The sequence below is a fragment of the Seriola lalandi genome, unplaced genomic scaffold (genome assembly GCF_002814215.2).
Source record: "Seriola lalandi dorsalis isolate HSWRI2012SDOR001 ecotype SW California unplaced genomic scaffold, Sedor1 jcf7180002054678, whole genome shotgun sequence".
NCBI lineage: Eukaryota > Metazoa > Chordata > Actinopteri > Carangiformes > Carangidae > Seriola > Seriola lalandi.
The window spans coordinates 1078353-1094580 of record NW_019525231.1 but is presented as its reverse complement, the minus strand read 5'-3'; the positions used below and the strand labels follow the sequence as shown (position 1 = coordinate 1094580).

The window sequence follows — 16228 nt, the reverse complement described above, 5'->3', positions numbered from 1 at the left end:
ATATGTTAAGTTGGTAAGAAAACAATAAAGTGGTACTAATGTCAGTGACTAATTACCATCAATACACCATGCACCATTCTCGACTGACAAGCTCATTCTTTAACAGACACCCATAAGGCTGAAAAGATTAAGATTGTCCCAACTCACGACCCGTATTTTAAATCTCGGAAGTGCTGTTGTTTACGGAATCAGGAGGAAATGCGATAGCTCAACGGAAACCAATTGTAACGTTATATTATAGCTAAACCATTGTCTTTCTTGTGTTTCAAACCCCATCTTGCACTACACATAAAATCTATGCATGTTGAATGTGTCAATTCTATGTTTCCGATAATTATTTATCAGATGGTGTTCGTAATCAAAACTAGTGCAGCAGGCTAGTTAGCTAACGCTGACGTTAGAAACGACTCTCCAGTTTGTTTAACATTAGGTTTGGTCTGATGGAAATAGCCACGCGGTAAATTTGGACCAACAAATGTACGTCTAAAGCCTGTTTAGCACTAAGAGCCGAGTTTAAGAAACTGGCACATCCAGTGAAGGGAAATTGACATCGGCTGTAGCCAACAAATCTCACCCCACGGCGAAAGTTCCCTTCTTTTTAGTTTACTAGAAATAAACTGTTCAGTGTTATCACACATTGTAATCATGGCTGTGAGTATAGTGACGTTTCAGTCCCAACTTTCTGGTGTAATGGAGACGGTCTTTAAGGCCGCCATGTATGAGATCACCCGGCTGGTGGAGGATAGCTTTTTGGAAGAGGTAACACGGTGCAGGGAGCAGGTCGAGTCCCTGAAGAGGCGACTGAAGTGGTCTGAGGGTCGGCGCAAGGAAAGAGAGGGAGACAGACGGGGGCGGTGCATTGATTGCGGGAGAGTAGCGGGGTCCGGTGAAGAGAAATCCAGAGCTACAGGTGAGTCTGTCTGGTGTTATTGATCCATATCCAGCAATCACTCATTATGTCTTAAGGGGTGACTAAGTGCACACTTGCTTTCTTATGAATGACTTTCGAATTCACTTGATTGTCTAATGTGGCTGAGCACCTTCTGCATGGGAGAAGGCTTTAATATATTGTAATTATAATATATCGTCATCAGGAGTTGGGGACAAAAACAACTACAAGGAGCATGAATACTTAACTTAAATTTGCTATGCTGCCAAAAAAATGACTCCAAATGTAAAAGTCAAGACAGAATTGTGAGATGTATATTTTTCTAGATGTAATTAGCCTTAAAGGATAGGTTCACATTTTGTGTCTTAAAACTACTGTTAAAACTTAATGATAATGTTACTATGTTTATGCTGGATTGTAAATATGTAATTGATCAGTAACACATTGGCTATAAAATAAGTGAAACGATTGTGTTTATAGGTATTCCAGCTAGCCAAAAGTAGCAAAACAAAAAAACAGTGCTGCTTTAAATATCTAAAGTGATATTCGACCAAAATCTCTCTGATGATTGGTATAAAACACCCCCCATACAGATGTTATAGCATTCACAAACCAGATGCAAGCAGTATATTAAATTAGTCATGTTTTGGCATAAATGTGACAGTTTGGAACATACCATACGCCTTTATTAGTCCTTCAAATGCAAAATACATCAGTCACATTTTCCAATTTAATAACATCCTCCTTTTCTGTCACAGAGAAAAGCCTGAAACAAGAGAGTTTGCTGCAGGAAGAAATAAATAGCTCCCATGGAACTGATGTGGAGACACCTGATCATGAAGTGGAAGAGGCGAAACCAGAGGCCCACAGTGCCATAATGGCAACACAGGTAGATGGCAATTTATCACATTAAATGAGCTTCATTGATTTAGGTTACAGTGTGCAGGATCAAAGGCCTTGGGGTTGCTGTCTTTTTAACATTATATATGTAAATTTCTTCTTTTAATGATCAAATGTTGATCAATTGCCAAGCTTATCGTTTCTCTTGAGGTGTGTAGAGTTCAACACCCTGTATTAATGCTGTCATTCTCCTTGTCTGCCAGTCTCCAGGTGTACAAGGTGAAAAGTTGGATAGGCTGCTCAAGGAGGAAGCCCTTCACATCACACCAGAAACCAATGAGTCCCAAGGGAGATGGGGAGTCAATTTAGATGGTCAGTCTAAAAAGCTGTTTTTCAAAGGAAATTTTAATTAGCTTATCACTGAAATTATTTTAATAGCTTTTTAATTTCAGTCACATGTAAGTGTTGTGGGTCTTACTCTGCATTATGTTTTATAGTGGACAGTTACCACACTTCATAGGATAGTCTTGCTACACTTTAAAGCAAGATACCACAAATGACACCAACACTACTTCTCTGCTATTGTACAGAAACACGGCAATAACCAAGAACAAAAAAAGGCAAAATATGCACTCTAACATTACAAAAATTTGATTAAGTTCCTACTACATAAAAACAACCAAAATGATATTCTTTCAGAAAAATATTGTGATAATCAAAATAGCCATGTGAAAATACACACACTTGCATTTCAAGAGTCAAAGCATTCACACGGTCCCTCTTGTATAAATACTCTCTGTGTCTGTGTAATATTGCAAGCCAAGTCACAATATACTCCAATCAAACCAACACGGTCTTAATAGTACATTCTAGCATTACAAGTTACACGGCAGTCCTGCCACACATATGCCTTGAAAGATTTATTTTCTAATTAGCAGACTTATAAAATGAAATTGGAGACAATGTTTAGTTCCAAAATGTAAAATTATCAGTACTTTCACCTAATACTGGTTTAAAGTAACTTCATGTCAAACATTTAGCAAAAGCACAGAATGTGAATAGAGCCAATAAAATGCATGTCTTCGGAGAAGAAAGTCCAGAGTGAAAAGAAGAAGAAAGATTAGCAGAACTGCAACTTTTATGCACACTTTATAGGAAAGTTGACAAATTCTACATACCCATAACTCTTTTCTCTTCCTTTCATTGGTCAGAAACAGACACATCAGGTCTGCCAGGGACCAGTAAACGTGACCAGAAGATCCCAAAGTGCCATGTGAACTGGGAAACGGGTTTTGACCAGAGGCCGGAATCAGGCCATCATGGACACTCAGGTGACCCATCTGAACCACTTTTCCAGAACAGATATGGCATGGAAGACTTGAGCGGCTTTGACAAGACTGGCTATGGCGATGCCAGCATGATAGAAATGGATAACTTAGATGGGTTACAAGGATCACCATCCCACCTGGGTGAGGATCTGAGTTACATAGGCCACTATGAGGGGAACATGGAAGCACCTGAAGGATCTGAGCATCAAGCATACCAAGCAGATGCCAGAGGGAATAGAAGAGGTCTGGTCAGTCCTCCTGCAGGCTCACCCTCGAGGACTAACATTGATGTAAGTGGAGAGTTCAGCTGTTTATTGATTAATGAGGAAGGGTATTTACAGGACCCGAGTATCCTGTACCCTGGACATGTGTCTGGTGATTCAGGTGGCAGATTGAGCTTCAGGGGCCAGGGCACTCGAATTGACCCTTCTTTAGACAGCACAGAGGATATATATAGTGCCTCAGATACATACAGTGACACCTTAAACTTGGGAGAGAGGTTGCAGCATCAGGCACTAGGAAGAGGAGGGAGGAGACACACTTGTAACCAGTGCTCCATGTCCTTCCCTGATTCTGCCTCTCTCAAGGCTCACAAACAGACGCATAAAGGCACCGGACAAGGGCCACCATACTCCTGCACCCAGTGTGGAAAGACCTTCACTCAAGCCTGTAATCTCAAAGTCCACCAGAGGATTCACTCTGGGCAGGGGCTTCACCTCTGCAGCCATTGCGGAAAAGGTTTCCCTTCTTTCTCTGAGCTAAAGACACATAAATGTGGCCAAACAGGTGACAAACCGTACTGCTGCACTGTCTGTGGGAACAAGTTCAGCCGCCTCTGGAATCTGAAGTTGCACCGGAGAATTCACACACAGGAAAAACCTCATCGCTGCACCATGTGTGATAAGAGCTTCACACGAGCGGACATACTGAAGGTTCACCAGCGTACCCACACAGGGGAAAGACCATACTGCTGCGCTGTCTGCGGCCTCAGCTTCAAACGCCTGGATCACCTGAAATCACATCAGCGCAAACACATGACAGACCTATAAAACTAGGGAAGTTTGGGGAAAGATCATCAGATAATTTAAAATTCTTTGTGGTATTAGGAGGTTTAAAAATTAATGTTTTTGTTTGTAACTCAGGGTTGTTTTTCATCAACATTGCAACAACCCAGTCATATTTCTGGACAGATCAGTTTTTTTCTTTTCCATGTCCTCTGGGTTTCATTCAAGAACTTTTTTGTTGGTATGAAAAATGTAGGACAAAAAAAACATCAAATATATATAAATATATTTTGTTACTGAAAAAAATTACTCACCTTAAATAAATTTCCCAAAAAGGCTGAGTACGTCATACTTGTGATTACATTACAAATTCACAATTAAACTGAAAATGCATTACTGCTGGATTTTTTTCTCTCATTGTTTTGTCATTGTTTAGTTTACCATGTCTGTAAATGCTTTCTGTAAATAAAACAAATGAGGCCAAATTAATGAGTTTTAATTTCTAGCACATTGTTGTTCTAACTGTGTTTTAATTTTTTTAATGAACTTAGCAGAGAACACTTAATTGTTTCTCTTGGAATTAACTTTGTTAGAAATTTTTATTTTGGTCATTAAACCAATTAGACAGACAGAATTTTCTTTTGTCACTGTAAGATATAGAAAATGTCACCCACAGTGTCTACATGCCCATATAGTGCTGAGATGTGGTTTAATTTGAAGTGAGATTTAGAGACTAAAAGGAACATTTCTGTAGTTTGAAAATACTGTTATCAATAATCATTTGGAATAACAAACATAATTCAACAAACAACAGCCGTAAGTAACATATGTGAGTGTGTGTGTTGTTGATTCACAGCGAAAGGATCCTGGGTTTGAACCTCTGTATTACCAGCTGGGGTTTATCTGTGTTGAGTTTGAATGTTCCACCCACAGTTTTATGAAGTTTTTTTGTGGGTTGTTCTGGATTCCTACAAAATATGTAAAGCTGTGACTGTACACTGCTCCTAAATACAGTTAGCAAAGGTCAAAACCCCATTTGTGCAATTTGGCCAACTACACTGGATAGAAAAAATTATTTTCACAGGAAGTTAATTTCCTCATTTAGTTTTTGTATCGAACATTGGGTACTATCCCTAACAAACAACTCAACTGGTAATCTAAATGCATCTGATAAATTTCCCCAAGCGGGGTAATAAAGTATAGCCTAAGTTAACATACTTACATATATTGGTAACATAACATCAAGAAAAAAGGTGCCAGTTTTGATGTAGAAAGTATCACATACTTTTAGTATAAAAACCTCAGAGGAAATGATGAAGAATAATATTTCATTTCTATGTCATCATAGGCATGGATTAAAAATAAATATATAATAAATTTCATTGTAAGACATATTGGTCGTATGGGACCATAATGCGTTGCAAAATAGCTAAAATATTTCCCTGTGACGAAATGACCTACAATGTGCTTGGCGCAGCCTTTGGGTTTCACTTTATTGAAACGCGTTTTCTTATTCTCGCACTTCAGGTAAGGCCACCGTACTGCGTCGTGTATGACGTCACGAGCAAAAACAAGGACCGCAAGCGATTGTTGCACAGCTAGCTAGCTCGGTTAAATGATAAGTACCACATGAATTTGCTTTGCTTAGCAGTCCTTACTTGTGGAGACCACACACCCACGCTGAAATAGATCGACGCGTTAGGTTCGACTAGTTGTGTACGACTTGTTGACGGTTTGATGCCGTTAACGGTAGATCGCATACGAATTCTACCGTTAAGCTCAAGCTAAGTAGTTACATTATATGGCTGGCTGACAGTTGGAGTTTACATGAAGGTAATTCATGTCAGTAAACATAAGGCGAGGTTCCATTAGGTCAACGTTTATAATTTTATGAATATCTGTTTCTTGCTCATTACATGAAATACCCACAACAACAACATGTATACTCTGATAGAGACTGCTCTGCAATAATGGCGTACAACCTAAACAACATGTGGTAGAATTTCCCAAGAAGAAAACTTTCTCTCTCTCTCTTTTATTGTCGTACTCAAACACGCGGAATTCCGTTGTGTAACAGTCATCAGACACGGGACACTTGCAGAGTCTGTCATGTCGGACCTGGATACTCTCATAGTCACCTTTCAGACCCAGCTCTCGGATGTGATGGAGACTGTGGTAAAGACAGCCATGTATGAGGTTACCAGGCTGGTGGAGGACGGCTTCTTGGAGGAGGTGAAGCGCAGGAGCCAGGAGGCGGAGTCTCTGAGGATGCAGCTGCTGTGGGCTGAAAAGAAATTAAGTGACCAAGGGGGGAAAGAAGGAGGGAAGACTGGAAGGTGTGTTGACTGTACTAAGAAGGATGTGGACGACGCTGCCGAAGAAAGGTCTAAAGACCAGCACAACAGTAAGAACAAACACACACCAGATGAGTGTTGAAATAGCTCAGAGGATGTCTTATCTTATTACAGTACAGTGTTTTTTTTTTTTTTTATAGATGTGTTGAGGAGCTGTGGTGTGAAGAAAGAGAGCAGTCCTGTTGGAAGATGGACAAGAAGCCCCAGACAAGAAGTCTTATCAGAGTTACCACAGGAGGCAGACGATTCTACAGCCACCCACAGCCCTGAGAGGGAATCACAGGTGGGTCACATCATGTGACTATGTTAGAACAGGTGTATGAATGAATGCTTTCACATATTCAAGAATGTGATGCCATATTAAAAGATGCAAGATTACTTTTGTAGTAAAAGACATTGATGGTATCAGCTGTGAAAACTAATTGGACTGAAACTACTATATATCCTCAGTATTCTATGATATGCTCCATGCCCTGTTCAGGCCACAGAAGAAGAGGATGCGATGGAGGAGAAGGATGAGGTTAATAGGCTGCCTTGTTCATCCTCGCATTTGGGAGAGTGGAGCATTACTCTTGATGGTGAGTGTTGTGAAGCATGTATATATGTGTGTGTGTGTGTGTGTGTGTGTGTGTGTGTGTGTGTGTTTGTGTGTGTACTGAGTGGGACTTTTTACAGTATCCGTCTCTGTGCTCTAGTTTCTTGTTAGTTATCAGCCAACATAAATACACAGATCAGTGTTGTTCATTATGAATCGTTTAAACATTAATTGACGATATCAGTTAAAACTATCAGTTAAACAGTTAAAATATCCTGGTACATCAGAACTGTGGGGGTTAACAGACTGTGCCCCAGACTACCCTCACTGCTTGTCGACATGTTGCTATTTTTCAATAAAAAGCGGTACACAAGCTGTCCGCTATGCTGAGGACTGAGATAGGTGTAGACCTGTTCATTTTATTTTGAGGTTTGAAAAATGCAACTGCAAGTTTCCATTTTATTAACCTGTTGGCTGTCTCTGATCATTTATCAGCTGAGAGTGGAGGAGGAGGAGGTTTTCGTTACAGTTCTCCTGGCACTTGAGGATTCAATGTGTGTTGTCGTTCTGTTAATCTGTGTATACATTAGAATGTTTGGGTACTATTTGCTATTTATTTTAATAAGTTATTTAATATTTTCCTACAAGGGAGAGGCTATTATGCTGGTTATACACAGAGTGCTCAGCGCCAGAGGATAAAATACGTGTTTTCATTTTATTATTCTCTTTGTTCATTAGAAAGTCTGGTTGCTATTTGTTATTGAAACATTTACGTGGGTTAAATATTCTTCGTGTAGGCCTCTTGGTCAATTCTGCTTTACTGTGTTCACAGCAGCACTGCCGGTGTGGTGATTTTAATGGGTTACAGACACTTTCTATTCTAAATTGTACATTTTAATCTTGTCATTTAATGGTCTGTCAACTGTTGGTCAGAAAAAGAAAATTCAAAATGAGCATCTCTAACACATATATGACATACAGTATCTGCAGTGAGCCAATGTCAGCTGAGAAATTGGCCAGGCCAAGTGGCCGGTCTAGCTCTATTACACATAGATTGTGCACATGGAGAATGTATCTTCCAGCGCTATATATTCAACAAAGTTTGAATATAGAAAAATCAATTGATATGTTGGAGGTGGGTTAGTAGTGTATTGGACCTCCATTGAATGTCAGTTTCTTACGATAGTGGCTACTTACCTGCAGTTTATCTATTTAGCTGTATATCTGTCTCTGCATCTGTGGTGAAGGGACATGAAGCATAATAAGTTCCACTTTTGATACAACTACTACCACTAATAATAATTATATTGGGACCTAGAAAAAGTGTAAAGGAAACTGTACTATATACCAATTTCATAAATATATCAGAACAAAAACATTAAAAGAAAACAAAAGAAAAAAAACAACAAGCAAAAATCCAATTCAAACCAGGATTAATGAGATTTAATTAGCTTTGAATTTAAAACGTCCTTCAGTTAGCCCTTCATTTTGCCTTAAGGTAACATAGAATTAATATACAATAATGAAAAGCACATTTTTTTCACTTTGTATCTATTTACTACATAATATTTTCACTTTTCTCCCTGTAGCCAGTAAACCTTAGAATGCATTTGCCTCTGTGGCTTGTCGGTGGAAAGGTTAATATCTTCTCATGCAGTTAGTTTCTCAAATTTATGTATGTGTATTTACACCAATACACTAACACGTAGTTGTAATATACACAGTTAGCTCATCAATCCTCTTGCACAGGAAGCCTTATTTAGTTCAAAAACTACTTCAGTGCATGTTCAGATGTTTATTGGGCTGACCTTGACAGCAACCAACTTTCTTTTTTGGTAACAGTCTACCTTTTGAAAAAGGCTGTTGAAATCATCAGTATAACCCCCGTTTCCACTCATTCTCTAGGTGAAGCAGGTCGTGAATCACACAGCGCTGCTGAGTTGACGGAGACACAACCAAAACAGACTCACGAAAACGGTGAGGAATTACTGAGGAATATCATCAAGCAAGGCCCGCTGATGTCTGCTGCATATGCCCTTCCCGAAGAACAGGAAGAAACACACATGTCTATAGATCCATGTCATGTCTCATCTTTGGAAATTGACACTGGTTGGGCTGGACTTTTGCAGAATCACAGACTTGGGACTGTGAAGGATCACGATCCGGCCAAAACTAGAGGTTCTCTTAAGTGTACAGAACATGAGCTGTCCGACTCTGTCGCAGCGGATGTTCACACTCAGGGCAGAGATCAGATTTCAACCTCAGGATCCCCTAAGACGAGACTGCAAAACAGCGAGGCGTTGGGTGTGACAATAAAGCAGGAGGTTATTGTTGATTCTGATGGGTGTGAGGAAATTGAGCATATGGAAAAGAAAGAAATGACAAAGTCTGGGATGACATCTTTCTCATGCTCAGTAAAACAGCACAGGCTGAGTTCAGAAGCACGCAAACAGAACCACATTTCCCATAAAGCCACAGTGCAGGAGATTATGAAGCTGCATTCCAAAGTGGGTACAGGTCTCAGATTGCAAGCCGCTATACAGCACCTCCATAGACCGATGAAAAAAAACCCTCACGCCCTCTCGAACAGCACCACGGCAGCACTGTCTATAGCTCATACTCAGGTTGTGAATTTAAATCCCCTCAGCAGAATTCCCTCCACATCCAAAGCCGCTCCACCTCCTCCGCTCTCAGTACAGCGAGTTCACCTGGGTGACAAACAAGCTGCAGCACTTAACCGAACTGGTGCCCCGTGGGTCAGCATCAGATCCCAACATCAGTCTGCAAACTCCCATCATGCCAACCCCGTTCCCCATTCCGACTCTCACGCTGGCCCCAGGCACCTCCTGCGTTGTGGCCAGTGCGGGAAGTGCTTTCCCCACCCCAGCAACCTGAAGGCTCACCTGCAGACTCACACAGGTGAGCGGCCTTTCTGCTGCTCCCTCTGTGGTCGCAGCTTCACTAAACTGAGCAACCTCAAAGCCCACCGCCGGGTCCACACCGGAGAGAGACCGTATTGCTGCTTGGCTTGTGGCAAACGCTTCACCCAGAAATGTAACCTGAAACGTCACCAGAGGATCCATCTGGACGTATGATGATGGACAGCGGGTGACAAAAAAGACACATTTGGTCTATTTATTTCTTTTAGATTAAGATACTACAGTGTTTGTTTTTGCAACGCCATACAGACGCTGTAATGCATTGCAAAAATGCTTCGTGTGTACTCGTCTCTTGAAGTGATTGTCCCACGTTCTTCTGTGCATTCCAGAAAGGTTCATCTAGTAACTTCTGAAGATGTTTTAATGTTATTAAAGGACAACAGGCATTGTGTTGTGAAATGTATCATGCGCAAAAAGATAGGTCAATTGTCCATTGGTCAATAAAATACTATTTATTCTGTGAACACTAATATTCTTTCATTTTATCAGTTACGTCATGCCTGTGAGCACAAAAGCACTTACTAATCATGCATCAAGCCCTGTGTTTTGGACGTATGTGAAAAAAATTAAAGAAGCTATTAAATAGATTCAGCATCATGAACGAAACTTCTCTTAAGTTGGTTAAGAATTGATCGCACATGTCTAAAATGCAGGCCAGAGGTGAGCACACACCGTCTGAGAGATATTCATTATTGGTCATGATGAATAATGGAAACATTATAATTCAGATTTAGTTTTAGTTTTTCTGTTTGTATGTGTTTATAACTTTTTGTTCTCTTTTGGTTGTCTTTTTGTTGTATAACTGACAATTTTTATATTATTTTATTCCTATTTATGTATTTATAAATATATGAGATTGTTTTTAATTACACATGATAATAGCTGTTGGAGGCACAGAGGATTAAAAAAACACCTGAAATAAACTTTAAAATGCTGTTTTATTCCTTTTTTTTTCAAATAGATTTTGTAATATAGGCAAATTATTCAATAAGCAAATCACATGAAAAGAAACGATTGTTGATTCCTGCCCTTAGCATTCATATGATTATTCTTGTGAACTCTTACACTTCACTGCAAGTAGGAGTCCATAGCTTGATCACTGTCTCTTGTTCTTCACACTCAGCAAGGAGCTGTTTTACTCTTAAACTGGCTCTTTGGAGTTCTCTTTATTATAATTCTCAAAAGTTACGGGTCATATGTCTAGCAATTTAGCAAAGGTTAGAAAACATAATTGTGATTTCAGTTTTTTTTTTTTTTTCATGTTTTTGCACAATTAATGGTCTTGTTATAACTTGAGCATGATTTGTTTCTTCAAAGACTATAAGATCCTGAAAATGTTGCCAATCACTTTGAACAATTGAAAGTACTTAGATTATGTATCATCAGTGAAGACTTAATTTGTCCTTTGATTAAAATAATATTAAAATACAGCTATTAAGAAAAAAAAAAAACCCTTTATCAAATTTTACAACAATATTGTAGTATCTTAACTGAGCAGTTGGTGTCAGCCTTCCACCTAACTTTGTGCAAAGATCCGGACCTCAGCAGAGATTTAAAGATGATTTGTCTTCTCGCCAGGCTGCTAATGTATTAATGGAATAGAGGAGTACTTGTAAAGACAACCACTCCATTAGAGTAACAGTTCCAATTTTACAGTGTCTGTAGACACTGTTTTAGTCGATCTGTGTGCCTGAACCTGTGTGTGTTACATAACTCACCTCCGGGATTAAGCCTGATGTGTTGTAGTTATAGTTAGAGTCAGAGCTCTTATTCTCAAGGTATTAAAGAAAAAGCTATCTCTTGCTCTCTCTCTCTCTCTCTCTTGCTCTCTCTCTTTCTATGTCTGAATCTGAAGATGTTTAATTACTTAAAAAACGACCCACAAAGCACTTTTATTTCCCATTCCCTCTCTCTTTAGCCTTCTCATTTGGCCGCATTTTCTGTCCTACGTACAGACACTCTGTTGCCCTCCAGAGAACAGTAAATCACCCGGAGATGGCAATATTGTGTTGAACAAGACTGTGTTTCTGTGAGAAGGGTAGGTGTGCTTGGCTTTTCTTTTGGCCATATCTAAAAGCTGCTTCGCATTGAGCTGCAGTTAAATTGGATATGTTAAGAAAAAAAAAAAAAGACTACACACTGGAAAATGTTACACACAGAAACAGAGTTAATGGGTCTGGTCAGGGAACACAGATATTGTTACAGGCTCATAGAAATTGGCAACTCTTATTAAACTATCCCTAAGCAAGATACTGAACCTCTGCCTCCTTCCTTAGTGTCGTGCACATTACATCAACTACGAGGCTGTAAGAAAATGACTGGGATGGGGAGGAGTGCAGAATGTAATATGTTGTTTTATAACAAAACAAGAGCTTATATGAATTTACAGTGTATATGGCAAACATGACAAAATGGCAAGAAGAAGAAGATGTTGAAGTGACAAAAAGGAAGTCAGGTGACCAGAATAGGTTGAGGTGGATGGATGGGTCTGTTTGTTTCCCAACTATGAGTCAAATATATATATATATATATATATATATATATATATATATATATATATATTATTTATTTGTGATTTGTAAAGGTTTTGAAAGGCACTGACATCATTCTGCTGATAGGGGCATCAGATGAGAAAATGCTTCTGTCTGACATTCTGGAGGGCATCTTCAAACAGAGTATTTTGTCATTTAATTGGGAAGACTTATGGGAGATTCCACTCACTCTTTCTTTCAGCTGCTAAATAAACAGTCGTGACAGCCATCGAATGAGTGAGCCAGGGACAGGCAACAGCTCCGGGTTGAAGGCCTCGTGTGCTGCAGTATTTTTATCCCAGCCTGTATCCTCTGCATGTGGCAAAAACGCAGCCCCATGATGCACCTGAAAAAAAAACATCCCTCTGATATAAGTATGCAATCTCATTGTGCTACATAAAAATCTCACAGATATAAGTTATGTAATAACCAAAAAAGTAAACGATTTTCTTGTGTTCTGTTCTCAAAAAAAGTACTACAATCTTTTCCTTTACCATCCACTTTTCTTCCAACCCCTCCTCCCCAAATCATTTTTGTATAGTCCTTAATTTGTCCGATCTCACAAAAAAACAGCAAAACTCATATTCAATCAAAACCAACTCTTGTTCTGTTTTTGCTGTCAGATCTCTCACTGTATTTTATTCTATGTTCAAAATGGCAACGTGTGCAGCTCAGGATTGTTTCTTGTTTTTAGCCACTGCTGCCTTTCATAACAGAGACTGTTCACCTCTCCCCTGTGTTGGGAGAGACAAAGGAAAATGAGAAAACAAGAAGACAAGAAAGAAAGCAGACAAACGGGTATCAAAGGATAATGCCGCTTCGAAAAGGAAGACAAAGAATTACAGTTTCTTCTCAGTTTTTTATCACAAATTCCTCATATGACATGGAATTGTCATTCTCTTTACCTCCTGTTCTTTTAAATTTCTGGGCAATCAGTGGCATTAGCACTGCCTGACTGGACTTGGAAAATAACGTCTCCTCCTTCTTGAATTGATTCTTTGAAAGAAACTTCTTCTTTTCTCTTCTGTGTCAAATCATTCCAATTTTAAATTCAGTGCTTAACAGGCTACGGAGCGCACCGTGGAAGATTTATGCCAAGTGTTGCCAGGGTAGTCTGCCTTATTCATAACACCTTCATATTTCATAAATGCAGCTCAGGCAGAAGATTGAACTTTGATGTGTTCTTCACTCTAACTTTACTCCCATTTGTTGTATGTCCACTAAATCCATTAAGAGGGAGGGAGGGGGTTTAAGTCCTTGAGCTTAACTTTCTTTTTATTGTGTATGAGGGGATAAGTGTGGCTATGAAGGCCACACTACTTGTGTGCTTGTATTCAATAACATTTAGAGCGCAGTCTCAGAGAGCTCCTCACTCAGGCTTTCCGCTTTATGAAACTCTTCACAGGGACTCGAGTCTTAGAGGTGAAGCTGATGCTGCTGCTAGGTATGATGCTGTCTTTTAGATCGTAGATCGTTTGGTTGAAAAAAAACTCAGCACCCGTTTTTTTTTTTGTCTTTCAGAGCGCACACTTAAAGTGATGTCGACAATTTTCGGTTTGATGTTAAAATGGATTGAGATGTTGGCCAGTTGGTTTGACCGCAGTCTACTTTTGTGGTAAGTCTTACATGAATAGGATTACATTCACTTTGGCCTGCAAGTTGCGGATAAAGTTGAATTATTATATCGTAATATGACAGTGCTGAAGAGCCCAAATTTGAATATATGGTGACTTTGGGCTTCTTGATGTTTTATTTTATTTAAAAACACTGTCTAGATTATTATATAACAATAATAAAATGATTATTATATTCCATATTATATAAGGTCTTATAAAATATAGCCTTATAGAGCCTATAGCCTATATGTGTGTGTATATATATATACATATATATATATATATGTATATGTAGAGAGAGAGAGAGAGAGAGAGAGAGAGAGAGAGAGAGAGAGATGACCTTGTTTGCAAGGTGTCTTGACCAAGGAGCAAAAAAGGTCAGCTGCATGATTTTTAGCCTTATAGTTGCTCTCTGGGAACTCCTGTTGGTGAGGACTTGGTGTGCTGGACACAAATAAGCAGCATATATACTCTATACTCACAGAACAGGACTGACACCACCCACTTGACAGTGCGACTTATTTATGAAAAAAAACAAAAACAAATTTGTACCTCTCTTTGCACAAAGGTGTGTGTAGTGAGAAAAAAGAGTAAAAGAGAATCAAGCATACCAGTGGGGTTCTCACTGTCATTGTCAATGGACAGCCATGCACATCTTTCATCACGGTGTGTGTGTGTAATAATAGCTGTGCTGGACTCTTTCCCCTGCCAGTCTCACAGTTTGATGCTTGTTTGTCCTTCAAGTCTGGCAGAAGCTTCTGAAAACACATAACCTGTCTTGCTGTGTGTGTAAGTGCACCTACAGTGGACGGACAAAGTAACAGAAAAATCTACTTTTCACATGAGAAGAAAGCTTCAACCCTAAATATTCTTACTCTGCTCACACACTGACAATTGTTCCAGTAATTTTAAGAGCCTCAAATGTCTGATTTATAATACACTTCTCCAGCAAGAACCTTTTGGCATGGACCGGAGCAGCAAAGGTCAGGCTAGATCCTTGTTAACAAGGCCTTTGAAATGAATGAGAACGAATGAACGAGAGTCTGCAGTGTTTTCCTTAAGTAATAATGTAATTTCATTTTGTCCTTGAATATGTTATGCAATATTAAGTCAAAATTTCTATTTAAACAATTGTATCAATGTTAAGCTATTATTGGGTACATGGCCAGTTTGTGTTATCGGGGCCCTGGGGCAAAAAATTTCACTGTCCAATCACCTCTCTGCATTATGTATATACCCTGTTTTCCTCACACTGCGGCTCATACATGGCAGCTGAAATAATTTGCCTAGACACACAGAAACAGCCAGAAACTAACCAGCACTCTGCTGGAATACTAACTTGCTCCATGTTTTCTTCTGTGAATTAGTTTGAGGCATCTTGATTAAGTGTAACTTTATTTTGAAATGTAGAAAGCAGAGTACAGTGCCCTTCAGTTTTATCATCTTTCATCTCATTGTTTTAGCTCTCTGTCCCACAGATTAATTAATTTCTAAAATTTTAATTAATAAATTAAGATCAGTCTCACTACTTTTATCAATATAAACCTAGTTTCCAGCCGTAGAGCTCTTACAGCTCTGATGATCCCACAACCTGCCCAGCACCAAACAGCCCACAACTTAGCAACTAGCTGGTGACCATAGTGGCTTATATTTGTCAGGTGACCAGAGACATGACTTCAAATGAATCCATGTCTGTTGGATGTGCACATTTTATAAACAACTGTTTCCTAACACACCCACCCTCTTTATAAGTTGATAACAAAGTAATGAAAAGAGGCAACTGTTGCAGTTTTAAGTTCTTAAAACTAGAGTTTGACATTGAGAAAGACAGGGCCAGAAGATTTGCTAATAAATAATGAAAGATCCATTTTAGTTGATGTTGATATGATCAATTAAACAATGTTAGTACTTGGTTCTATTCTTACTTCAAATCTATGCATCTTTGTGCATTGGGCTTGGATACAAGTACTGTACAGTTTGACACCGCAAGAGAGGTTGTGGAACAATTCTGCCATATGAGGCTGTAATCTTCTGCTGACCATTGTTCCACCTTATTGATTGTTTTTCTCTATTTGCCTCCATTTGTCCAGCCAACCCACTTCCCTTGTTTCATATGTTTTCTCACTTTGACCCTCCCTCTCCCCTCTCATCTGCCCTTCCACATGTTTTTCCTGCACCCTCATCACACCATT

The 16228-nt window shown here is 39.2% G+C and overlaps 2 protein-coding genes across 2 annotated transcripts; both read left to right on the top strand.

The window, feature by feature from the left end:
• Window positions 1-186: 186 nt before the first annotated feature.
• Window positions 187-4546, top strand: LOC111666678 (uncharacterized). Its single transcript, XM_023422087.2, has 4 exons — window positions 187-910; window positions 1648-1778; window positions 1993-2101; window positions 2941-4546. Exons 1-4 carry the CDS (start codon window positions 646-648, stop codon window positions 4104-4106), a joined length of 1671 nt encoding a protein of 556 aa, XP_023277855.1. The 5' UTR covers window positions 187-645; the 3' UTR covers window positions 4107-4546.
• Window positions 4547-5610: 1064 nt separating this feature from the next.
• LOC111666677 (uncharacterized) lies at window positions 5611-10353 on the top strand. The gene is made up of 4 exons (XM_023422086.2): window positions 5611-6465; window positions 6556-6698; window positions 6897-6993; window positions 8856-10353. The coding sequence occupies exons 1-4, from the start codon at window positions 6171-6173 to the stop codon at window positions 10043-10045; spliced, it is 1725 nt and encodes a 574-aa protein (XP_023277854.1). The 5' UTR covers window positions 5611-6170; the 3' UTR covers window positions 10046-10353.
• Window positions 10354-16228: the final 5875 nt, after the last annotated feature.

What these genes read in the sequence shown, in the direction of transcription:
- LOC111666677 (XM_023422086.2), top strand. Translation starts at nt 6,171, where the DNA reads ATGTCGGACCTGGATACTCTCATAGTCACCTTTCAGACCCAGCTCTCG. An exon ending in GTCTAAAGACCAGCACAACA is followed by an intron (nt 6,466 to 6,555) that starts GTAAGAACAAAC and finishes TTTTTTTTATAG; the next exon opens with ATGTGTTGAGGAGCTGTGGT. An exon ending in GCCCTGAGAGGGAATCACAG is followed by an intron (nt 6,699 to 6,896) that starts GTGGGTCACATC and finishes TGCCCTGTTCAG; the next exon opens with GCCACAGAAGAAGAGGATGC.
- LOC111666678 (XM_023422087.2), top strand. Translation starts at nt 646, where the DNA reads ATGGCTGTGAGTATAGTGACGTTTCAGTCCCAACTTTCTGGTGTAATG. An exon ending in AGAGAAATCCAGAGCTACAG is followed by an intron (nt 911 to 1,647) that starts GTGAGTCTGTCT and finishes TTTCTGTCACAG; the next exon opens with AGAAAAGCCTGAAACAAGAG. An exon ending in GTGCCATAATGGCAACACAG is followed by an intron (nt 1,779 to 1,992) that starts GTAGATGGCAAT and finishes CTTGTCTGCCAG; the next exon opens with TCTCCAGGTGTACAAGGTGA.